Source organism: Oncorhynchus mykiss, chromosome 12 (assembly GCF_057628025.1).
Source record: "Oncorhynchus mykiss isolate SJ-2025 chromosome 12, ASM5762802v1, whole genome shotgun sequence".
NCBI lineage: Eukaryota > Metazoa > Chordata > Actinopteri > Salmoniformes > Salmonidae > Oncorhynchus > Oncorhynchus mykiss.
In genome coordinates this window covers 26,308,048-26,334,469 of record NC_143033.1, presented here as the reverse complement: position 1 = coordinate 26,334,469, position 26,422 = coordinate 26,308,048, and the positions used below count along the sequence as shown (strand labels likewise).

Sequence of the window (26,422 nt, the reverse complement as noted above, 5' to 3'; positions counted from 1 at the left end):
AGTCTTTAACACCACATATTTCAGGAGATGTCTAAAGTCCAGAGACATGGTTAAGTACCAAGCGCAAGAGTCCGATATCTCCCATGTTGTTTGAAATGTGAGAAATGTGCAGAGTTCTCGCGTGCATTTACAAAGCAAGCGTGTGGTTTCTCTCAAGGCACAAGGGGGAAACAGTCATATATTTCCTCATTCACAAAGCAACGGGCTCTAAAAGTATAACCAACATTGTAAAAGCCAAGGGTGGACAACAGCAAAATGAGCAACAGCAGCATGTTCGTTTCTTGCTCTATCAATTAACATGAGAGAAACCACAGCACTAAGAGCATACAACGCTAACAGAACAATCTAAGAAATGTTGCCAACACAACTCGAAACACTAATATTACATGAGACTTCATATAAAAGTGTTGCTAAATAATTAGACAAACATAGTAAGAACCACTAATCAAATAGTCCAACAGCCGATCAGTAAAAAGTTGTGAATGAGTATGATGTAGGGGAGCGAAGCTCCAGAGAGAGAGTGAGTGGCGGGGGCACCTGAACCAGACTGGGAGAGACAGACCAGGGCTGAAGAGAGGCCCTCAACTAGGCAGACATCCAGGGCTGAAGAGAGGCGCTCAACTAGGCAGACATCCAGGGCTGAAGAGAGGGCCTCAACTAGGCAGACATCCAGGGCTGAAGAGAGGGCCTCAACTAGGCAGACATCCAGGGCTGAAGAGAAGCCCTCAACTAGGCAGACATCCAGGGCTGAAGAGATGCCCTCAACTAGGCAGACATCCAGGGCTGAAGAGAAGCCCTCAACTAGGCAGACATCCAGGGCTGAAGAGAGGGCATCAACTAGGCAGACATCCAGGGTTGAAGAGAGGGCCTCAACTAGGCAGACATCCAGGGCTGAAGAGAGGGCCTCAACTAGGCAGACATCCAGGGCTGAAGAGAAGCCCTCAACTAGGCAGACATCCAGGGCTGAAGAGAGGCCCTCAACTAGGCAGACATCCAGGGCTGAAGAGAAGCCCTCAACTAGGCAGACATCCAGGGCTGAAGAGAGGCCCTCAACTAGGCAGACATCCAGGGTTGAAGAGAGGGCCTCAACTAGGCAGACATCCAGGGCTGAAGAGAAGCCCTCAACTAGGCAGACATCCAGGGCTGAAGAGAGGCCCTCAACTAGGCAGACATCCAGGGCTGAAGAGAAGCCCTCAACTAGGCAGACATCCAGGGTTGATGAGAAGCCCTCACCTAGGCAGACATCCAGGGCTGAAGAGAAGCCCTCAACTAGGCAGACATCCAGGGTTGATGAGAAGCCCTCACCTAGGCAGACATCCAGGGCTGAAGAGAAGCCCTCAACTTGGCAGACATCCAGAGCGACAATAGATGATAAAATAACCTTGGGTCAAAAACAAAACCATGACGGTGAGCACATCGACTTGGTACTGGTACCCCGTATACATAGCCAAGTTATCGTTACTCATTGTGTATTTACTCCTTGTGTTATTTTTCTATTTTTTCTACTAGAATTTTGGAACTATTGGAATTTTCTACATATTGTCCCATGTACATTGTGTAATTTACCGATGGTCCCGAACTAGCCCCATAGATATCCAAAGTCCACCCAAATTTACCACGGGCCTTGTGATTGGGTCGTGTGCAGATGCACTCTGAATTATGATTGCTTTTGTGCTGCCAGCTGAGGGCATGTGGGCAGAGTTGAAACAAACCCAACCTTAATTTACGTTGTGATGCAGTCACAGCTATAAGTCTCACAAAATGTTATTTTGGAAGAGACTGACTTTATGACTAAAATCATACTATTTCAACTTTGTCGTAAATTTTGACAGTAGAATAAATGTTTCTGACTCATATCGATGGCACACAGGCTGTTTTCTAAATACTTCCTGTAGCCACTTCCTATTATGCAATACCACAGTAACCTGTTTATCAGCACCACTGAAAAAGCACCCTCTAGTGGTGAGCCTTCATATCGATTCTAACCCTGGCAAGGGCATCTTATCATTCAGGAATAGTCTGACCGAGGAATAGGGAGGAGAAAGAATACCCCCCACACAAACACGTTAGACAACCCCCATCATCTCAGTCAGTGAATACTTTTGTTTTTCTGTCATTTTATTCAAATTATTGTCTAGGAAAGAGTAAGATCGAAAGAGACAGCCCATTCCACCTGGAGCGTGTTCTCTCTCTCTCTCTCTCTCTCTCTCACTCTCTCTCTGTCTCTCTCTCTCTCTCACTCTCTCTCTCTCTCACTCTCTCTGTCTCTCTCTCTCTCTCTGTCTCTCTCTCTCTCTCTCACTCTCTCTCTGTCTCTCTCTCTCTCTCACTCTCTCTGTCTCTCTCTCTCTTGCCATCTCCTCCCTGCTCTCATACACACTTTGTTTTACTCTCTTGAGACTGACATGACATAGAGTACAAATGTTTACATATATATATATATATATATATATATATATATATATATATATATATATATAGCATATACAGTTGGAGTCGGAAGTTTACATACACTTAGGTTGGAGTCATTAAAACTTGTTTTTCAACCACTCCACAAATTTCTTGTTAACAAACTATAGTTTGGGAAAGTCGGTTAGGACATCTACTTTGTGCATGACACAAGTAATTTTTCCAAAAATTGTTTACAGACAAATTATTTAACTTATAATTCACTGTATCACAATTCCAGTGGGTCAGAAGATTACATTCACTAAGGTGACTGTGCCTTTAAACAGCTTGGAAAATGGCAGAAAATGATGTCATGGCTTTAGAAGCTTCTGATAGGCTAACTGATATCATTTGAGTCAATTGGAGGTGAACCTGTGGATGTATTTCAAGGCCTACCTTCAAACTAAGTGCCTCTTTGCTTGACATCATGGGAAAATCTAAATAAATCAGCCAAGACCTCAGAATTTCTTTTTTATGTCTCCACAAGTCTGGTTCATCCTTGGGAGCAATTTCCAAATGCCTGAAGTTACCACGTTCATCTGTACAAACAATAGAACGCAAGTATAAACACCATGGGACCACGCAGCCGTCATACCGCTCAGGAAGGAGACGCGTTCTGTCACCTAGAAATGAACGTACTTTGTGGCGAAACGTGCAAATCAATTCCAGAACAACAGCAAAGGACCTTGTGAAGATGCTGGAGGAAACAGGTACAAACGTATCTATATCCACAGTAAAATGAGTCCTATATCGACACAACCTGAAAGGACGCTCAGCAAGGAAGAAGCCACTGCTCAAAATCCGCAAATAAAAAAGCCAGACTACGGTTTGCAACTGCACATGGGGACAAAGATGGTACTTTTTGTAGAAATGTCCTCTGGTCTGATGAAACAAAAATATAACTGTTTGGTCATAATGACCATCGTTATGTTTGGTGGAAAAAGGGATAGGCTTGCAAGCCGAAGAACACAATCCCAACCGTGAAGCACGGGGGTGGCAGCATCATGTTGTGGGGGTGCTTTGCTGCAGGAGGGACTGGTGCACTTCACAAAATAGATGGCATTATGAGGTAGGACAATTATGTGGATATATTGACGCAATATCTCAAGACATCAGCTTGGTCGCAAATGGGTCTTCCAAATGGACAATGACCCCAAGCATACTTCCAAAGTTGTGGCAAAACGGCTTAAGGACAACACAGTCAAGGTATTGGAGTGGCTATCACAAAGCCCTGACCTCAATCCTATAGAACATTTCTGGGCAGAACTGAAAAAGTATGTGCAAGCAAGGAGGCCTACAAACCTGACTCAGTTACACCAGCTCTATCAGGAGTAATGTGACTAAATGAACCCAACTTATTGTGGGAAGCTTGTGGAAGGCTACTCGTAAAGTTTAACAATTTAAACGCAATGCTACCAAATACTAATTGAGTGTATGTAAACTTCTGACCCACTGGGAATGTGATGAAAGAAATAAAAGCTGAAATAAATCATTCTCTCTACTATTATTCTGACATTTCACATTCTTAAAATAAAGTGAGGATCCTAACTGACCTAAGACTGGGAATTTTTACGAGGATTAAATGTCAGGAATTGTGAAAAACTGAGTTTAAATGTATTTGGCTAAGGTGTCTGTAAACTTACGACTTCAACTGTACATAGCATATACAGTATATAGCATATTTAGACCTGTTACATCTCTGATATCCATACTGTAGGAGGAGGATATGTATCTGCATAGACATATAAAAACATGAGACCACACACATACATCCACACACGGGCGCACACACACACACAAAATCCGAAACTTCACAATCTCATCCATCCTTCAGAGAGGAGCAGCTGGGGTAAACAGAGCAGGACCTGTCTAGGAGGGGTGTGTGTGGTGGTGGTTGTCGTGGTGGGGGAGGGATCAGAACAGATATAACATTCCACTCTGACAGACTGATAGGGAAAAGGAGATGGGGGAGAGGGAGAGAGGTTTTCATCCAACCCAGTGAGAAAGTCATCTCTAGCTTTATCCTATTTACCACACATCTATCTGAGCTTTATAAATATACAGGAGCGTGCATATCTGTGTGAGTGGCTGGGCTGACAGAGCTGGCGTGTCTGTGCCGTTTGTCTATCGCCTGCTCTTCTCTTTGGTAGGCCGAGCCTGTTCACTACGCCGCACAATCTGTCTGCTCCACTGCCTGCCTGGGCTCTAGGCCTGTCCATCTGTTTGTCTGTCTGCCTCCTGGCTTTGTGTCTACCCTAAAGCCTCAGCTTTAACAGGGTCTCCCTCTCTCTGCTGCTATTCACATTCACATGCATGTCATCCTGCCCACTGCTCAAGACAAGCTGCTTCTCCTGTTGGGTTGGATACCACAGCACAGAGCAGGTAAACCCCAGCATCCATACAAATGACCAGGGCTGCATCTTTGCTCTGACAGGCTCCTGGTAAATATCACTACTCCTCCACTGATCCTCCAATGTAGAAACAGCCTGCTATTATACAGAGATATTATACAGTGTGAGTTGCTGAGTTAGAATAAAAGTTGCCAGTGCCTAAGTGTGAAGGTTGCTGTGTTTGAATTAGCGCTGTGCTGTGTTAGTGTGAAGGCTCGCTATCTCCAGAGAAGTTGCAGTGTAAGACCACTAAGATCTGTGGCTGTTGGAGGGCCAATCACTTAAAGAAAGCAGAGGCAACTGAAACACACTGTCCCTTCGTTTGCTGAAATACTCTTTGTAGCTGTCGCAGGGCCCCTGTCCTCTTGGCTAGCGACGCCGCTCCGTGCTCTCAGCCCCATTGTGCCTCTCTACACTTTCTACCCTGCGAGAGCGTCAATTTTCAGACTGCCATCATTTTCCAATCAAAGCAAATGGGAGGTTAAATACCTGGAATGTGTGGGATGGGGTGAGCAGAGCAGGAGAGTGCAGTAGCGGCCTAATTGTCATGGAATGACCTACTGAGTGAAGAGGAACCAGGCAGGACAAATAGGACCATTAAAAGTCTCTACACACTGACTGGTGCTCACACACCTACACACACTTTCTGTCCAATAGGGAACTCAGTGTCTGGGTGGTGTTCAGCTGGATAGCAGCTCAGGAACAAGCACAGGAAGTGCCTGGTAAAGATAGATAGCATAGCAGTTAGAGCGTTGGGCAAGTAACCCAAAAAATCGCTAGTTTGAATCCCTGAGCTGACAAGGTGAACAATCTGCTGATGTGCCCTTGAGAAAGGCACTTAAACCCTAATTGCTCCAGGGTCGCTTTTGATAATGGCAGACCCTGGCCTGACCCCACTGTCTGAGGGTGTCTCAGGGGTAGTTGGTAAATGAAGAAAAACATATTTCCAATTAATACACACTTGTACATGTGTGAAATATGACAAATATAAGCACCCACCAAATTCTAATTCTAATTAAGTACATTCCCCTCCCCACCGGCTCCAGTCCCTCCACCACCATACATACTACACTGCCCACTGTCACATCCAGGTTGCTGGCCATCCACCAACCACATGGGCTGGGTGGGAGTGAATCACCTGGCTGGCTGCTGTGAGTCAGTCAGGACTGGTTGGAGGGTGTCAGTAATTCAGTGGGATAGCTCTACTCTCCTGTCGTCTGTAAAAAATGAGCCGGGAGCTTGGCGGTGAGTGTGCGAAGGCTGTCAAACACAGAAAGACATGGGGATGAGACGGGCCAAGAGAAGAGTTCACTACTCAGACCTGAGACTCTCAATCAGGCTCCCTCAGAGCATCCTCTTCCCTCCTGAACACACACACGTGTACTAGTAAGCATCACCATCTCTAAAACACAGCTGACTCCATGCCAGACTGAGAGGGCAGGATTTAGCCAGCGGTCGTGACCTTCACAATTGATCTCTCATTCACATTAACCTTGTGGGTGTTGTGGGGTGGTGTATGGGCGTGTCGGCTCTGTATCAGCCCTGTATCAGGCCTCTATCAAGCCTGCAGCCATGCTTTCCACTGGGACGCACTACAGAGTGGATTATATCAGTCTACTTAAAAGAGCTAGCACGCTGGAGAAAGGAAACAGCATGAATCATCCACTATAGCCTTCCAAGTCCCAGCTGAACAGTAAAAAGCAGTGATGGTGTGAAAATGCCAGTCAGCTGAGTGATGCCAAGCCTCTGGGCACAGGGCATGGGATTATTCACTTATGAAAAATGAGCTCACAGCTATAAGACTGCTGAATATTGACAATGAAGGTTGTTTAAAAGGGTGAAATGACTTATAACTCAGTGCAAACATCATCACACTTTAAGAGGGTCGATTCAGGACATTCTGACATTTTACATGTACTTTTTAGTAATTTAGCATGCACTCTTGTCCAGAGCGACTTACAATTAGTGCATTCATCTTAAAATAGGTGGGACAACCACATCTCACAGTCATGGTAATTACATTTTTCTTCAATAAAGTAGCTATTCTGTATACATCAATGATGTTGCTCTTGCTGCTGGTGATTCTCTGATCCACCTCTACACAGACGACACCATTCTGTATACTTCTGGCCCCTCCTTGGACACTGTGTTAACTAACCTCTAGATGAGCTTAAATGCAAGTAAAACTAAATGCATGCTCTTCAACCGATCACTGCCTGCACCCGCTCGCCCGTCCAGCATCACTACTCTGGACGGTTCTGACTTAGAATACGTGGACAACTACAAATACCTAGGTGTCTGGTTAGACTGTAAACTCTCCTTCCAGACTCATATTAAGCATCTCCAATCCAAAATTTAATCTAGAATCGGCTTCCTATATCACAACAAAGCATCCTTCACTCATGCTGCCAAACAACCATCCTACCGATGCTCGACTTCGGTGATGTCATCTATAAAATAGCCTCCAACACTCTACTCAACAAACTGGATGCAGTCTATCACAGTGCCATCCGTTTTGTCTCCAAAGCCCCATACACTACCCACCATTGCGACCTGTACGCTCTCGTTGGTTGGCCCCCGCTTCATACACGTCGCCAAACCCACTGGCTACAGGTTATCTACAAGTCTCTGCTAGGTAAAGCCCCGCCTTATCTCAGCTCACTGGTCACCATAGCAGTACCCACTCGTAGCACGCGCTCCAGTAGGTATATCTCACTGGTCACCCCCAAAGCCAATTCCCCCTTTGGTTGTCTTTCCTTCCAGTTCTCTGCTGCCCATGACTGGAATGAATTGCAAAAATCTCTGAAGCTGGAGACTCACATCTCTCTCACTAACTTTAAGCACCAGCTGTCAGAGCAGCTTAGAGATCACTGCACCTGTACATAGCCGATCTGTAAACAGCCCATCTATCTACCTACCTCATCCCCATACTGGTATTGATTTATTTATTTTGCTCCTTTGCACCCCAGTATCTCTACTTGCACATTCATCTTCTGCCGATCTACCATTCCAGTGTTTAATTGCTATATTGTAATTACTTCGCCACCATGGCCTATTTATTTCCTTAATTTACCTAAGTTGCACTCACTGTATATAGACTGTTTGTTTTCTTTTGTTCTACTGTATTATTGACTGTATGTTTTGTTTATTCCATGTGTAACTCTGTGTTGTTGTATGTGTCGAATTGCTATGCTTTATCTTGGCCAGGTCGCAGTTGCAAATGAGAACTTGTTCTCAACTAGCCTACCTGGTTAAATAAAGCTGAAATAAAAATAAAATAAATAAATAAAGCTATTAGCAAGGTCAGAGCTAGGTAAAAAGAAAAGTCAAGTGCGAGTGTTAGTTCACGAAAGGCATAGTTTTTTGTTTTGGTGGGTGGAATGTCGGGGCGCTGTAGGATTGTTTAAGATACATGGTTAGCAGATGTTAATGCGAGTGTAGGGAAATGCTTGTGCTTCTGGTTCCAACCATGCAGTAATAACTAACAAGTAATCTAACCTAACAATTTCCCAACAAATACCTTATACACACACGTGTAAAGGAATGAATAAGAATATGTACATAATATGAATGAGCGATGGCTGAACGGCATAGGCAAGATGCAGTAGATGTACTCTTTACCATCTACTGCATCTTGCCTATGCCGTTCGGCCATCACTCATTCATATATTGAAATACATGTATAAGGTATTTGTTGGGAAATTGTTAGGTTAGATTACTTGTTAGTTGTTACTGCATGGTTAGAACCAGAAGCACAAGCATTTCGCTACACTCGCATTAACATCTGCTAACCATGTGAATGTGACAAATAAAATTTGATTCGATTTGATACTCTTTGAAGAGGTAGGGTTTCAGACGTTTTTGTAAGATGGGCAGGGATTCTGCTGTCCTAGCTTCAGGGGGAAACACGTTCCACCACTAGGATGGCAGAACAGAGAAGAGTTTTGACTGGGCTGAGCGGGTGCTGAAACCCTGTAAGGGTGGGATGGCCCAGAGACCAGAGGTGTCAGAATGGAGTGCTCGGTGTAGGGTTTAAGCATAGCATGAAAAGTAGGGAGGGGCAGTTCCTCTTGCTGCTCCGTAGGCAAGTACCGCAAGCTTTGACTGGACGTCAATGGAGTGTACAGAGAAGCGAGGTGCCATGGGAAAACTTGGGAAGGTTGAACACCAGGCGGGCTGTCGCATTCTGTATCATTTGCACCAACAGAATCAGATGCAATTTTTGTATAGAGTACAAAAGTGTTTTTTTATGACACAGTCAAGGACCTAAAAGGGTTCTTCGGCTGTCCCCATAGAAGAACCATTTGAAGAACCCTTTTTGGTTACATGTAGAATCCCCCCACACAATTCCATTCCCCACCCCAAGCCCCCGTCACCCAATGCACCAACAACCAACAAAATGAACAAAACAGAAAAAAAGAGAAAGACAAAGGAAAACAGAAAACAACAATGCAAAAAACAAAAGACTTCAAGGACAACGAAAATCTCAACAGCCAACTGAATATATTTGAGTGCATGTGTGTCCGTGTGTGCATTTGAATGAGAGTGTGTGTATATGCGTGTACAAACACCTGCACGGCATCAGCCTCAGGCAAACAGGCATTAGCTGTAAGAACACTGCCCCTCAGTGTCATTCAAACTTACTTTTGTTATGTTTTATTTTGACTTTATTTTTTAAATGTTATCTTTGACCGGCATTCTATCCCCTGCACAGCAACTCCACTCCCACGTGTCTCCAATTCCACATCCCAACCCTAAGCTTCCCTCAGCCCATCCCATCTCGCTCTGCTGGCCACCCTCTTCAGATTCCTACGCACCACATATCTTTCACCTATGCTGTGATGTTTAACATTCAATTTCAATCTATCTAATCGAATAGAATCCACAGATTGCGAGTTGATGATAAATACTTTTACTAAGAGTATTAGTATATTAGTAATTGACTGACCCAGTCTCTCCAGATATCCTAACAGTACTATTTCTAGGGTCAATTTTAGATCAATGTTATACATTTTCAGACATTCCTGCACCTGAGACCAGAAACAGGCTACCTGACGGCAATACCAAAAATAAATGGCCTATAGCTTCTATATCCTCACAACAAAATCTGCAGAGTTGCGATGATTGTATTTTTTTGGCAGTTTGACTTTAGTTGCTTGTTGCAAACAGGATGCATGTTTTAGAATATTTTTATTCTGTACAGCCTTCCTTCTTAGGTTAGTATTGTTGAGTAACTACAATGTTGTTGATCAACCCTCAGTGTTCTCCCATCACAGTCATTAAACTCTGTAACGGTTTTAAAGTCACCCTTGGCCTCATGGTGAAATCTCTGAGAGGTTTCCTTCCTTTCCGGCAACTGAGTTAGGAAGGACGCCTGTATCTTTGTAGTGACTGGATAATTAATAACTTCCCCATTCTCAAAGGGATATTAAATGTCAGCTTTTACCCATTTACAAATGCTTCTTTGCGAGACATTGGAAAACCTCTATGGTCTTTGTGTTTGAAATTCAATGCTTTACTGCGGGACCTTACAGATAATTGTATGTGTGGGGTACAGAGATGAGGTAGTCACTGAAAAATCATGTTAAACTCTATTAAATCAAATCAAATTTGATTTGTCACATGCGCTGAATACAACAGTGAAGTACTTACAAGCCCTTTAACCAACAACACAGTTTTAAGAAATAATACTCCCATTATTTTAGCATGTCAGGTCCAGTTTTGGATGTGCATAAAACCCTCCTAGTTTGTGTTGTTTTAATATTACAGGCCCACGGGGAGAAATGATGGTGCCTGTAAATGTGACCTAGCCTTTGTTGTTGTTGTTGTTGTTTCGTTTTGTTTAGAAATGAATTTGAATTATTAGTTCTCTTTTTAGGCCTTATCAATAATTAATTTAATCTTGCTTATTGACAATGTCCATGCTCAGTCATAATGCAATTTACAGTAGGCTTAGCCCCTATATCAGTGTGAATGTAATTCACAGTAGGCCTAGCCCCTATATCAGTGTGAATGTAATTTACAGTGGAATTTGAGTTGATTCCAAGGCAACACATAAAAGACTGTAAACACACAACCTGAAGCAACCGCATATTTCTCCATGGAGCATGTTCTGATTGGTCAGTGAGGGGCCAAGCCTCGACACATCCCTGAACCTATAGCGCTACCGCCTGCACTTACAGTGCCTTGCGAAAGTATTCGGCCCCCTTGAACTTTGCGACCTTTTGCCACATTTCAGGCTTCAAACATAAAGATATAAAACTGTATTTTTTTGTGAAGAATCAACAACAAGTGGGACACAATCATGAAGTGGAACAACATTTATTGGATATTTCAAACTTTTTTAACAAATCAAAAACTGAAAAATTGGGCGTGCAAAATTATTCAGCCCCTTTACTTTCAGTGCAGCAAACTCTTTCCAGAAGTTCAGTGAGGATCTCTGAATGATCCAATGTTGACCTAAATGACTAATGATGATAAATACAATCCACCTGTGTGTAATCAAGTCTCCGTATAAATGCACCTGCACTGTGATAGTCTCAGAGGTCTGTTAAAAGCGCAGAGAGCATCATGAAGAACAAGGAACACACCAGGCAGGTCCGAGATACTGTTGTGAAGAAGTTTAAAGCCGGATTTGGATACAAAAAGATTTCCCAAGCTTTAAACATCCCAAGGAGCACTGTGCAAGCGATAATATTGAAATGGAAGGAGTATCAGACCACTGCAAATCTACCAAGACCTGGCCGTCCCTCTAAACTTTCAGCTCATACAAGGAGAAGACTGATCAGAGATGCAGCCAAGAGGCCCATGATCACTCTGGATGAACTGCAGAGATCTACAGCTGAGATGGGAGACTCTGTCCATAGGACAACATTCAGTCGTATATTGCACAAATCTGGCCTTTATGGAAGAGTGGCAAGAAGAAAGCCATTTCTTAAAGATATCCATAAAGTGTCGTTTAAAGTTTGCCACAAGCCACCTGGGAGACACACCAAACATGTGGAAGAAGGTGCTCTGGTCAGATGAAACCAAAATTGAACTTTTTGGCAACAATGCAAAACGTTATGTTTGGCGTAAAAGCAACACAGCTGAACACACCATCCCCACCGTCAAACATGGTGGTGGCAGCATCATGGTTTGGGCCTGCTTTTCTTCAGCAGGGACAGGGAAGATGGTTAAAATTGATGGGAAGATGGATGGAGCCAAATACAGGACCATTCTGGAAGAAAACCTGATGGAGTCTGCAAAAGACCTGAGACTGGGACGGAGATTTGTCTTCCAACAAGACAATGATCCAAAACATAAAGCAAAATCTACAATGGAATGGTTCAAAAATAAACATATCCAGGTGTTAGAATGGCCAAGTCAAAGTCCAGACCTGAATCCAATCGAGAATCTGTGGAAAGAACTGAAAACTGCTGTTCACAAATGCTCTCCATCCAACCTCACTGAGCTCGAGCTGTTTTGCAAGGAGGAATGGGAAAACATTTCAGTCTCTCGATGTGCAAAACTGATAGAGACATACCCCAAGCGACTTACGGCTGTAATCGCAGCAAAAGGTGGCGCTACAAAGTATTAACTTAAGGGGGCTGAATAATTTTGCACGCCCAATTTTTCAGTTTTTGATTTGTTAAAAAAGTTTGAAATATCCAATAAATGTCGTTCCACTTCATGATTGTGTCCCACTTGTTGTTGATTCTTCACAAAAAAATACAGTTTTATATCTTTATGTTTGAAGCCTGAAATGTGGCAAAAGGTCGCAAAGTTCAAGGGGGCCGAATACTTTCGCAAGGCACTGTAGATTCACCATGGCCCTATGGGGTATTGTGTGTAGGCCAGTGACAAAATCTCAATTGAATCCATTTTAAATTCTGGCGGTAACACAACAAAATGCAAAAAAAGTAAAGCGATGGGAATACTTTTTGATGGCACGGTATCTGATCGTATACAAAGGCAAGGTTGGAAATGATTATGGTTTAGTCAAATAATACAGTGGGGCAAAAAAGTATTTAGTCAGCCACAAATTGTGCAAGTTCTCCCACTTAAAAAGATCAGAGAGGCCTGTAATTTTCATCATAGGTACACTTCAACTATGACAGACAAAATGAGAAAAAAAAATCCAGAAAATCACATTGTAGGATTTTTAATGAATTTATTTGCAAATTATGGAGGAAAATGAGTATTTGGTCACCTACAAACAAGCAAGATTTCTGGCTCTCACAGACCTGTAACTTCTTCTTTAAGAGGCTCCTCTGTCTTCCACTCGTTACCTGTATTAATGGCACCTGTTATCAGTATAAAAGACACCTGTCCACAACCTCAAACAGTCACACTCCAAACTCCACTATGGCCAAGACCAAAGAGCTGTCAAAGGACACCAGAAACAAAATTGTAGACCTGCACCAGGCTGGGAAGACTGAATCTGCAATAGGTAAGCAGCTTGGTTTGAAGAAATCAACTGTGGGAGCAATTATTAGGAAATGGAAGACATACAAGACCACTGATAATCTCTCTCGATCTGGGGCTCCGCGCAAGATCTCACCCCGTGAGGGTCAAAATGATCACAAGAACGGTGAGCAAAAATCCAAGAACCACACGGGGGAACCTAGTGAATGACCTGCAGAGAGCTGGGACCAAAGTAACAAAGCCTACCATCAGTAACACACTACGCCGCCAGGGACTCAAATCCTGCAGTGCCAGACGTGTCCCTCTGCTTAAGCCAGTACATGTCCAGGCCCATCTGAAGTTTGCTAGAGAGCATTTGGATGATCCAGAAGAAGATTGGGAGAATGTCATATGGTCAGATGAAACCAAAATAAAACTTTTTGGTAAAAACTCAACTCGTCGTGTTTGGAGGACAAAGAATGCTGAGTTGCATCCAAAGAACACCATACCTACTGTGAAGCATGGGGGTGGAAACATCATATGTATCGTGAGATTTTGAGTGAAAACCTCCTTCCATCAGCAAGGGCATTGAGGATGAAACGTGGCTGGGATGTTCTTGTCCCATCGCGCACTAGCGACTCCTATGGTGGGCTGGGCACAATGACGCTGACACGGTCACCAGGTGTAGTGTTTCCTCTGACACATTGGTGCGGTTGGCTTCCGGGTTAAGCAGGCATTGTGTCAAGAAGCAGTGTGGCTTGGCTGGGTTGTGTTTCGGAGGACGCACAAATCTTGACCTTCGCCTCTCCTGAGTCTGTACGGGAGTTGAAGCGATGGGACAAGACTGTAACTACCAATTGAATACCACCAAAAAGGGGTAACAAAAAAAATATATATATATAATAATTCAAATAGTTAAAAAAGAGGGATACTTTGAATAATCTCAAATGTTAAATATATTTTGATTTGTTTAACACTGTTTTGATTACTACATTCCATATGTGTTACTTCATAGTTTTGATGTCTTCACTATTATTCTACAATGTAGAAAAATAGTTAAGATCAAGAAAAACCCTGGATGTGTCCAAACTTTTGACTGGAACTGCACATAGTATCTTTTAACATTCAGATCCTCAAGTAAACACACCTCAAGTTTACAGCCTTCTCTCCTTCTTCATTCAGTGTCGGCTGGAAGCAGTGCTTCTTGTCTGCCTGCCTCCTTGCCTGCCTGCCTCCCTGCTCACTACGGTAATTGGTTGGCCATGTCAGGAGACCTGACTAAGAAATTGACCACTAACTGAAAATTCATCCCTGCGGCAGTGATCATTCTCTATTGAGGAATATCATAAATGACACATTTAAGAACATTACCTTGAAGCAGTTCACTAAAATATGGCCCATTTTAACAGCACACTACTCCCATTTACAGATCTGAGCCACTACTTGATTGGTGTTCATTATGCATACATATAGGTAGGCGGTCGGGATGGCGGAGGGAGCAGAAATCATTGCTTCGATTGGAGGGATGACTAAATGACTCTTGTCAAAGAGAGGGGCAACCTGCCATTAACTATAACATCAGAACCATCCTACTGTTCCCTCATATTCCTAGCCTCCTGTAACAGGTGTCGTGGGTTGAAGAAGGTGAGAACCAAGGTGCAGCGTGGTACGTGTTCATCTTTTATTATGAATTGAACACTGAATGTAAAAACAACAAAAGAGCATGAACAAAACAGTTCTGTCTGGTGCAGAATACAAAAAACAGAAAACAACTACCCACAAACACAGGTGGGAACAGGCTACCTAAGTATGGTTCTCATTCAGAGACAACGATTGACAGCTGCCTCTGATTGGGAACCATACTAGGCCAAACACATAGAAATACAACACACAGAACAAAACATAGAGTGAAAAACATAGAATGCCCACCCCAACTCACGCCCTGACCAAACCAAATAAAAAAAAGGAACTAAGGTCAGGACGTGACACCTCCCTCCAATCAGGGATACTACTGGCAATCACAGGGGGGAAGGTAAGCTGAAAGGTATGAGAAAGGCCCAGGTTTACCAGGAGAGCAGAACTCCCTGAAACTTGAATTAAATGACATGAGAGACGGGACTGTGGTTATTACTGATACATGTACAGCAACTTTGCCTATGACACAGAAATCAATATTTCCACATCACATACACACACAAACATACATGCACGCACACAGAAAAACATCTGTTAGGAGCTATATGTCTCCACGTCGGAGAACATCTATTTTACAATGGGGAAGTGAGCACCAGAAACCAAATAGAAATCCTGAAATGTGAGGCCTCTGTTCTGTTTCCTCTCCCCTGAGTTAGATTATACAGACATCTCTCTTACTCACTCTAATATCTCTCTCTCTCTCTCTCTCTCTCTCTCTCTCTCTCTCTCTGCCTCTTCCCTGCCTCTGCCTGTAGTTCTCTCTGTGCTAAAGCAACTCCCACTAGAACAGCTTTACTTCAAAATATGACTTCTGTTGTGTCACTTTGACATGGTCAGCCCTGACTCAGAGTTGGAGCGGCAGCTTTCTCCCTCCTGAAATGTACCTTCTGGTCTTTTCATTGAATGAATATATTTTGATTAGAGTATAATTAACTCTGTTACAACCTGCTGAGATGAAACATCTAGCTACAAATCCAATGGCAGCAGCTGATGACAGTTACCAGTCTGCTTCCAAACCCAAACTCCACCACATTCACATTGCGCCACAGTTTCTCTTCCTGCCCCAGTGTGCCAAAACTATCTCCCTACTTGGAAAATGTGGACACATCACCTTCTGACTAACTCAAAGCACCTCCAACAAAACACAGGATACTCAGGAAGAGGTGTCCAAAAGAGACAAGGATTTCAGGCTTGTAGTTGTAAAGCACTGCACGGTGGCATTTGAGAAATTGAGAAAATAATCGATTCAGGCAAAACAAAATAAACACTGTATTTGTATTTATTATGGATCCCCATTAGCTGCTCTTCCTGGGGTCCAGCAAAATGAAGGCAGTTTAAACAGTAAACTGTGTGATATATTCAGATGTGAATAGCAATTAAAGAGGAATAATACAGTGGGTCCCAGTGAGCCCCAAAATCAGTGTTTCCTTAAAGCTGAGTGTGTCTGAGAGGTCCCATCTGTCAGAGAGGCACTGCAGCGTGGCGTGTAGTGCTGCTGTAACATGGTGTGTGTGTGTGTGAGCGTGTGTGTGAGCGTGTGTGCTCTGCTGACTGACTGACAGACAGTGTATCACTCCTCCCTCATCGTCCCTGGCCGTCCTACCAGTCATCCATCAGGGCTCATCAGCATGGCCAACAGCAGCCCATTAGGCCCTGCACACAAGTTTGCACAAATGAATGACAATCTCTGCCTCATGATAAATGTCACACTCGTGCTGAAGTGCTGTCAGTTTCTCACGGTTCCCTCCACACGGTGCCACACTGCAGCTTCTTGGTTCCACTACAAGACTGTGGTTCCACTACAAGACTGTGGTTCCACTACAAGACTATGGTTCCACTACAAGACTGTGGTTCCACTACAAGACTGTGGTTCCACTACAAGACTATGGTTTCACTACAAGACTGTGGTTCCACTATAAGACTATGGTTTCACTACAAGACTGTGGTTCCACTACAAGACTATGGTTTCACTACAAGACTGTGGTTCCACTACAAGACTGTGGTTCCACTACAATACTGTGGTTTCACTACAAGACCGTGGTTCCACCACAAGACTATGGTTCCACTACAAGACTATGGTTCCACTACATGACTACGGTTCCACTACAAGACTACATTTCCACTACAACACTACGGTTCCACAACAAGACTACAGTTCCACTACAACACTACGGTTCCACTACAAGACTACATTTCCACCACAACACTACGGTTCCACTACAAGACTATGGTTTCACTATGAGACGTACCATCCCACAACTGTTCTACTATGATTCTACTACACTAAGATGTTCCTTACCAACCAGGAACCCTCTCCATGAGGAAGTGTGGTGGAATGACTAATGGTTATGTGATAAGCTACCCAATCAGCACCGCCTCTACCAATTGACAGCATAAATAAACATAATGCATAGAACAGGTGTTAGTCTGTAGCACACACCACCACGTGGCGATATACAAGGCCACCTGAAGATATATCTAGAGAGATGAGGTGAGACCTTATTGTCATTCAGCCTCCGTCTCCTGGCCGCCTCGTAGATGGGGGCGAGGCAGTTGGTGATCAGGAGGCCATTGAGAGAGAGAGAGAGAGAGAGAGAGAGAGAGAGAGAGAGAGAGAGAGAGAGGGGGCCATTTTCTCAATAACTCTCTTGCTCCTGATTCGCTCCTGCCCTGGGGGCTTCACAGTAATCAGATCTGAAAAGGCTGTGAATGGAAGAGGGAGCGAGAGAGGGAGAGAGAAAGAGAGAGAGAGAAAGAGAGAGAGCGATAAAGAGAGAGAGGAAGAGAGAAAAAGACAGAGAACAAAAGAGAGAGAGAACGAGAGAGCGAGAGAGAAAGAGAGAGGGGGGTACTCAGACCCAGTACTTCTCCAACCAGCAGATCAAGGCCTGGGTAGATGAGTGCAGCCAGGCAGGAGATTCAGCATGTCACCCTGACATGGGACTTCCCAGAGAGACAGGAAGGGGCTCACCAGAGGCCAGGAGCCCCCCTGGTGGGCAGAGCAGTGGAGAGGAGAGGAGGAGAGTAGTAGGAGAGGAGGGGGTAGTTTCACTGGGTCAGAGGGACACCCACATTCTTCCACTACGTCAACCCATCTATACATATACCATCCCGGGTGCAGTGCTGCTCCTCACATGAACCCTGAGTGATTAAGTAAGTCCTCCAGGATCCACTCACACACACACACACACACACACACACACACACACACACACACACACACACACACACACACACACACACACACACACACACACACACCATGGTCAGAACACGTCTCAATGGGCACTGACCCTAACTGTCGCCGGACCCCTAAGATGATGAGCTCCCAAGCAAAGAAGTCTGTCTGTCTGTCTCTCTGTCTGTGCTGTCTGTCTGTGCTGTCTGTAGCAGAATGGCAGGTCTACTTGGAAGGGTATACCAAAGGGATAGCGCCAGGAGCTATTATTATAAATCTTAACATTACAGGGAGTCATGTCCACTGGATATCTATGAATTATCTGAGATCTCGGGTATTGAGGGATTGTATTAGGTCCATTTCAGAAATGACTTAAGTGGGGGAACTCAGATATTAAATCCTGAAAAAAATCCTCTTGTAATACTAAGGTCAAACCTGAGCCTTTTTAAAACATCTTACCTGTTTTCCCTCCATCCTTCCCTCTGTCGGAGCTCTGAGGGGCCAAAGCCTTCTGAATGTTTTATGGGTAGAAATCAAAAGCGTTGGCGTTGGGCAGCGAGAGGAATTCTCGCAAGGGCGTCACACTCTCCTTCCTCGCCTCAACAGTCTGGCCCATACTAGCTGGCCCTCCCCTAACGTCCACCCCTCTGGACCTGTGGCCTGTGTTTTTATTTCTGCTGCATTCCCTCGCAGACGGTCGCCTGGAATTGAGTTGACTATATCCCCTATTAAAGGAAGGGTTCATCATGCAACTGTGGAATTGCCAGGCCGTCATTGTAAATAAGAATTTGTTCTTGATTGACTTGCCTGGATAAATAAAGGTTCAATAAAAATGTCAATAAAAAGCAACAGATGGCAGGAGGCTGAGATGAGAAGAATCAAAACACACAGAGACACTAAAGTGTGTGAATACAGGGCCCTGCCTGCCACAGGATTTCACTTAATAATAACAATGATAATAATGACGATGAGTGGAATTAGCAAGTCAAATACACACAGCACAGGCTGTTAGCAGATGATGCTTCAGATACAGCTTTGATCTGAAGCTCCACAAGTGGATTCTAATAGAGGAAAGAAAAACAGGAAGAAGCTCGCTGAACTCCCCAAACTCTCTCCTCTGTTGTCTTAGAGACGCTCCTCAACCATCTCATTACAGCACAGAGAGAGAGAGAGCAGCACATCAACTTCTGCTATTTTCAACAAGACAAATAACCTGGAGTATTTGAAGTAGCTTTTTATTCTCCTCATTTTCTCTGAAGTTACTCATCCGATGATAACGACGCATGCAATTCCCTGCTAGTCCAATTCAATCCAGCCAGTCGATGGATGGCACAAACAATGCTCCCATCCACTGCAGGGAAAACGAAATAGCAGCCCTGGTTTGGTGCTCCCTGAACGATGAAACCATTTGATGCAATATCATATAAAAATCGATAGCATTGTCTTGGTCTCATAGAACTGCGGGCAGACATTCTCTGTCCCTGGGCTCAAGGAGCAGCTTGTCTGTGATGGAGAGAGAGAGAGAGAGAGAGAGAGAGAGAGAGAGAGAGAGAGAGAGAGAGAGAGAGAGAGAGAGAGAGATAGAGCAAAAGAGGAGGATGGAGAGGGGAGAGGGATCAGAATGACTACAATATCTCATCTCCAGCTCAGATAACCAGATAACCAGGCCTGTTTCTCCTCTCCTCCCGTCTCTCAGATTTCCTTTAATCCTCTCCTTCTCTCCTTTCCTCTCCCCTCCTTTACTTTCCTGCTCTCTTCCTCCATTCTCTACTCTTCCTCTCATCTCCTCATCTCTTCTCCTCTCCTTCAATGCTTTCCCCTTTCCTCTCATATCCTCCCTCTCTCCTTATGTGATTCCTATGGGAGCTGTGTAAGGCTTTGAACAGCAGGGGCTGCCACACACACAGAGCGATGCAGGGGGATGAGTTAGGGCAGAGGATGGCAACAGGTGGCCCAGGGGCCAAAACCGGCCTGTGGGATATTTTTTTAGGCCCCCCAAAGTTTTTTGTCAATTCTTATTATTTATACATTTTTTTGTTGAATATTTTGTCAAAAATGACTAAAATCACCAGGAATTCAGCAAAAAAATGTGTTTCATTTAATAACTCTGTTCCCAAGTATTTCCACACAAAAAAATGGACATGTGATTGTGTCTAAATGTACTGAAGATATGAAATTATTGCTATTTTCAAAACAATCTATTTTAGGGCTTAGTTGATACAGTTCATATGAGGAAATCAGTCAATTGAAATAAATGAATTAGGCCCTAATCTATGGATTTCACATGACTGGGAATACAGATATGGAACTGTTGGTCACAGATACAGTACCTTAACAAATGGGCCTCAGGATCTAGTCATGGTATTTCTGTGCATTCAAATTGCCACCAATAAAATGTAATTGTGTTCGTTGTCCGTAGCTTATGCCTGCCCATATCATAACCCAACCGCCACCATGGGGCACTCTGTTTACAACATTGACATCAGCAAACCACTCGCCAACAAGAAGTAATTCACGTGGTCTGTGGTTGTGAGGCCGGTTGGACGTACTGGAAAATTCTCTAAAATGACGTTAATTAACTCTTATGGTAGAGAAATTAACATACAATTCTCTGGCAACAGCCCTGGTGGTCATTCTTGCAGTCAGCATGCCAATTGCACACTTCCTTAAAACTTGAGACATCTGTGGCATTGTGGTGTGTAACAAAACTGCACACATTTTTAGAGTGGCCTTTTATTGTCCCCTGCATTAGATACACCTGTGTAATGATCATGCTGTTAAATCAGTTTCTTGATATGCCCACCTGTCAGGTGGATGGTTTATTTTGGCAAAGGAGAAATGCACACTAACAGGGATGTAAACAAATGTGTGCACAACATTTTTGAGAAAATAGCTTTTTGTGCGTATGGAATATTTATGGGATCTTTCTATTTCAGCTTATGAAAGAAGGGACCAACACTTTACATGTTACGTTTATATTCTTGTTCAGTGCAACTATGTTCCGGCCCCCGACCATGCGCACCAACAAAAATCGACACGCGGCTGAATCTAGTTGCCTTCCCCTGAGTTAGGGAGAGCCAGTAAGGTCATACATGGGAGAGCCGGTCCCTAGTGGATCTGTTTCTACTACACCGCACCTGTCAGTCAGCTCCTATGGTCCTGAAGGAGACCACATAGTAAAGGAAGGAGTCCAAACCCATTGAGTGACAGGAAGAGAGCATTCCCTCTAGCCTATCACAGGCCACAGGGCCAACCCAGTCAGTAGGCTATACACAGTGTACACCCAGGGGGACTGGAGGGGCACACACTACAGAGACTCACAACTGTCTGCTGTACATCAACATGTGACATGAAACAGATGGCTACAATATGTCCTGTGATATTGAGCATGAGTCATCTGATCGGCTGAACTGACGGAATGACTATACACTTTCGACTGTGTGCTTTGAAACAGAGGACAACAGCAGTGAGGAGTGATGAGTCAGATCATTACTGGGCTTCCTGGAAGGCTCTAATCCCTGGTTAATGAACTCTTCCTCTGCCAATGACTTCCCAGCAACACTCTCTGCCTGCCCTAGCTGGCTGCAGTCAAGGCCTGTGTGTGTCTGGTGTGGGTATGGGTGGGGTTGGAAGAGAAGGACAGGTTCCTCTCACCAGTCCCTCAACCTGACAGGCGGAATTCACACACACAATTTCACGGTTTCTAGGCAGTACACACCACTAAGCTCCCCATCCTAGAGACCCATCGAGTGCACACACAGACACAGGCACGTGTATGCACACACACACACACACACACACACACACACACACATCACACCACACATCCATGCACACGCATGTAAACACACACACACATGCGCGCGCGCGCACACACACGCAAACAGGCGTGTGCACACCTGCCCACAAACACTCACATATACACAGGCGTGCACATACACATACACCTACACCCCACACACACCGTTGACTCTTTGCTATTAACAGTCCATTAAAGAGGAAATCAAACATTAATCCTTCAACACCAACCTGGAATTGAAAAGAAGAGTGGACTCACCATTTTATTATTGATTTCATGAAAATGAATTTCACAGACTTTCTCTACGACGTCTTCGCCCTCGAAAGTTATGAAGCCAAATCCTGTGCAGAGGGAGAGAGTGAGAGAAAGGGAGAGAAGAGAGAGATACAGTGAGTTAGGGGGACTTTGCAAACTTCAGTAACTAAAAGGAAAGTCACCACAGGCCTGATTATTATCATGAGCTGCATGGAGAAACTCTGCCCGGCCGTCTTTTGGAGAGGCAGAATGGCGTCAGCGCTGAGAGGAATGACTGAACAAGGCAGACATTGTCTTCTTTAAATCAGCTATATGATGAAATCTCAGACATTATTAGAGGCACTGGAGGACCTTCTCCACAAAGAGAAGATGGAAAAACAGCACAAAGCCCATTTAATGAGATTCATGGGAGCTGGAGCCTTAGCATCTGAATTTCATTAAATGCATTTTGTGTTCCCCTTCATTGAAATTTCACTGTATAAGAAGCCCTCGTTTTTATGTTAATGCCAGACTCGGCATATCTGAATGTGTCATTGACCGTGGGATTTTGGGGGTATTTATAAGATAAAAGCTTAACCCCTTCCTCTACCAAGGAGGCAAGGCTGCGAGACAAGACAACTGCAGCCTTGGCACACCAGAGAACAGCAGTGCTCTTTTCTCTGCTGTTTTGATGGCTGACGCACAAAGCAATGTGCCTTCTTTATGGCGCGGGGTTCAAAGCAATGTGCCTTCTTTATGGCGCAGGGTTCAAAACAATGTGCCTTCTTTATGGCGCGGGGTTCAAAACAATGTGACTTCTTTATGGCGCAGGGTTCAAAACAATGTGCCTTCTTTATGGCGCGGGGTTCAAAGCAATGTGCCTTCTTTATGGCGCGGGGTTCAAAACAATGTGCCTTCTTTATGGCGCGGGGTTCAAAGCAATGTGCCTTCTTTATGGCGCAGGGTTCAAAACAATGTGCCTTCTTTATGGCGCGGGGTTCAAAACAATGTGCCTTCTTTATGGCGCAGGGTTCAAAACAATGTGCCTTCTTTATGGCGCGGGGTTCAAAACAATGTGCCTTCTTTATGGCGTAGGGTTCAAAACAATGTGCCTTCTTTATGGCGCGGGGTTCAAAACAATGTGCCTTCTTTATGGCGCGGGGTTCAAAGCAATGTGCCTTCTTTATGGCGCGGGGTTCAAAACAATGTGCCTTCTTTATGGCGCAGGGTTCAAAACAATGTGCCTTCTTTATGGCGCAGGGTTCAAAACAATGTGCCTTCTTTATGGCGCGGGGTTCAAAGCAATGTGCCTTCTTTATGGCGCGGGGTTCAAAACAATGTGCCTTCTTTATGGCGCGGGGTTCAAAGCAATGTGCCTTCTTTATGGCGCAGGGTTCAAAACAATGTGCCTTCTTTATGGCGCGGGGTTCAAAACAATGTGCCTTCTTTATGGCGCAGGGTTCAAAACAATGTGCCTTCTTTATGGCGCGGGGTTCAAAACAATGTGCCTTCTTTATGGCGTAGGGTTCAAAACAATGTGCCTTCTTTATGGCGCGGGGTTCAAAACAATGTGCCTTCTTTATGGCGCAGGGTTCAAAACAATGTGCCTTCTTTATGGCGCGGGGTTCAAAACAATGTGCCTTCTTTATGGCGCAGGGTTCAAAACAATGTGCCTTCTTTATGGCGCAGGGTTCAAAACAATGTGCCTTCTTTATGGCGCGGGGTTCAAAACAATGTGCCTTCTTTATGGCACGGGGTTCAAAGCAATGTGCCTTCTTTATGGCGCAGGGTTCAAAACAATGTGCCTTCTTTATGGCGCAGGGTTCAAAACAATGTGCCTTCTTCATGGCGCGGGGTTCAAAACAATGTGCCTTCTTCATGGCGCAGGGTTCAAAACAATGTGCCTTCTTTATGGCGTAGGGTTCAAAGCGAATATGATTTTATATTGCAACGTGTTAGAAAGGAAGAGCTAGCATGAAAAAACAAAGAAGAAGAAAAGAACAAGTGCGAGTTAATGGGAACCAGCTCCTATTCAGCCTGTCCTACTGTATACAGCAGACTGACAGTCAGACAGGCAGTTAGACAGACAAACAGACAGACAGACAGACAGACAGACAGACAGACAGACAGTCAGACAGACAGACAGACTGACAGTCAGACAGGCAGTTAGACAGACAAACAGACAGACAGACAGACAGACAGACAGACAGACAGTTAGACAGACAGACAGACAGACAGACAGACAGACAGACAGACAGTTAGACAGACAGACAGACAGACAGACAGACAGACAGACAGACAGTTAGACAGACAGACAGACAGACAGTTAGACTGACAGACAGACAGACAGACAGACAGACAGACAGACAGACAGACAGACAGACAGACAGACAGACAGACAGTTAGACAGACAGACAGACAGACAGACAGACAGACAGACAGACAGACAGACAGTTAGACAGACAGACAGACAGACAGACAGACAGACAGACAGACAGACAGACAGACAGACAGACAGACAGACAAGATCACCTCATCCTGGGTTTAAACACACATAGCCATAAACAATCACCATGATAAGTCATTATCAATAAGTCATTATCATGGAGTTCAACAGATGATGGTGGGCTGAAGAGACATTGTGACATGTTGAATGTGACATGGGTTTTGATTTGTCAATTGACGTTAGAATACAAGAGGTCAAAGGGCATGTATCCTGAGTACATTGTGTTAAACTGAACCTATACCATACCCATAATAGTCAATACCATATGTGTAATCAGCCTATTCTAAACACAAACACCCAGTCCATAATACTGACAGTCAGCATCCTCCTGGGTTTAGACAGACAGGGCTTTCGCATTAAAAGGAGGAAAAACAGGTTCAGGGCCAGGGGTTAGAGGTCAGAGGTGAGACGAGAGAAGATAAGGAGACGGCAGGGCTGATAAGATCATGGGTAAATAAACCAGCGCCAAACCCCTCTATTCCACCGTGACCTTTGAGTCATTAACACTTAACTCTGACAGCAAGACAAAGGGGAGAGTGTGTAGTACACATTAGTCACTTTCACCTGTGCTTAGAAGCGTTCCTAAAGCTCTCTTTACGATGACTGCTGCTGTTGACTGTCACCACATAGCCCAGGGGCAGGTTTAGTGTGTCATGTTACTGCAACATGATAACACATGCAATACAATGCACATTGAGCACTAGCACTAAACTGCCCCTGGAATCATTTTCTGTGCAATAGGGACAAGTTAAACAGGATTTCTAAAATCCTTGATGAGTGTTGGTGAGATTAACTGTGCATGCAGGGCTAACCTAATGTAGCAGGCATAGAAAGAAGCCCGAGAGGAGTTCCCACTTCCATAAGTTAGGTTGAAAATACTGTATCCCTGAAAACCGGATGTTAGCGCTTACTGGCTGCTCCGAATGGGCTAATAATGCAGGGCAGGCACTGCAGTGTTCTAACTACTGTCATGAGAGGGAACTTATGACAAGTTGTTCCTAAATGCCCTGACCTCCTCTGATGACTTCCTCTATAAACTCATCAGGACATCCTGGTGCAGCTGGTGGGAAGGAAAGTTGGTCAGCCCGCCCTCTTCCCATCCCTCACTACTTATGTCTGGGGTTTCTATCTTACCGTCTTTCTCTCTCCCTCGTTTCCCTTTTTCTGCCTGCTTCCCTTGTCATTACTCATAATAACAGTAATCTGAGATAAACTATTCACTATCTTCCTGAAACTGGCAGAGGATGTTACTGAAACATCTCTAGGTCAACAGGAACTTGGAAAACACAGGAAAAGCTACATCAATGAGGTTGAATTAAAATACGCAGATAAATCATCAACAGCTATTAATTTGATGCATTCTATATCAGACCAACGGAATATCAATTTAAGAAGAGACGTCCTGAGATTGGCTTGCCGTGGGCTGCCTGCCTGTGTGTTTCTGTGGGCGAGGCGAGGCTGAGTAGCGGTGTTGGGAGCTGGAAAATTGGAAGATGCAGCTTGTTTTCCAGCTCGCTCCACCTCCCCCTCGTCGGCGGCACAAGGACCACTTTTGACAACCAACAAATCAGCCGTCAGGAGCCATTTGTCAAGGCGGAGTGCGGGAGGAGAGAGTGGCGGATGACTGAGCGAAGTGAGTAGAGAGACAGAAAGAGAGAGACGGGGAGAGGGGTTAACACACCTGCCCTCTCTGCAGGAGAGTGCTCCTGTCACCGCACTCTCTCCCTCTGCCACACACTGAGACAGGCAGCTCCTCCTTTAACTGACGGCATATTTTCCACTACACC

At 44.4% G+C, this 26,422-nt stretch overlaps 1 protein-coding gene across 50 annotated transcripts in view; it reads right to left on the bottom strand.

Moving 5' to 3' along the window:
- Window positions 1-26,422, bottom strand: part of LOC110537258 (RNA-binding protein Musashi homolog 2) — a 362,383-nt gene that overhangs the window by 77,127 nt on the left and 258,834 nt on the right. For all 50 annotated transcript variants that reach the window (XR_005034923.2, XR_005034924.2, XR_005034927.2 and 47 more), the window contains exon 8: window positions 22,154-22,236. Coding sequence is in view for 35 of the 50 variants with exons in the window: in XM_036937268.2 (XP_036793163.1) it covers window positions 22,154-22,236 (83 nt within the window). In the remaining 15 variants the exon portion in view is untranslated. The remainder of the gene's footprint in view (window positions 1-22,153; window positions 22,237-26,422) is intronic.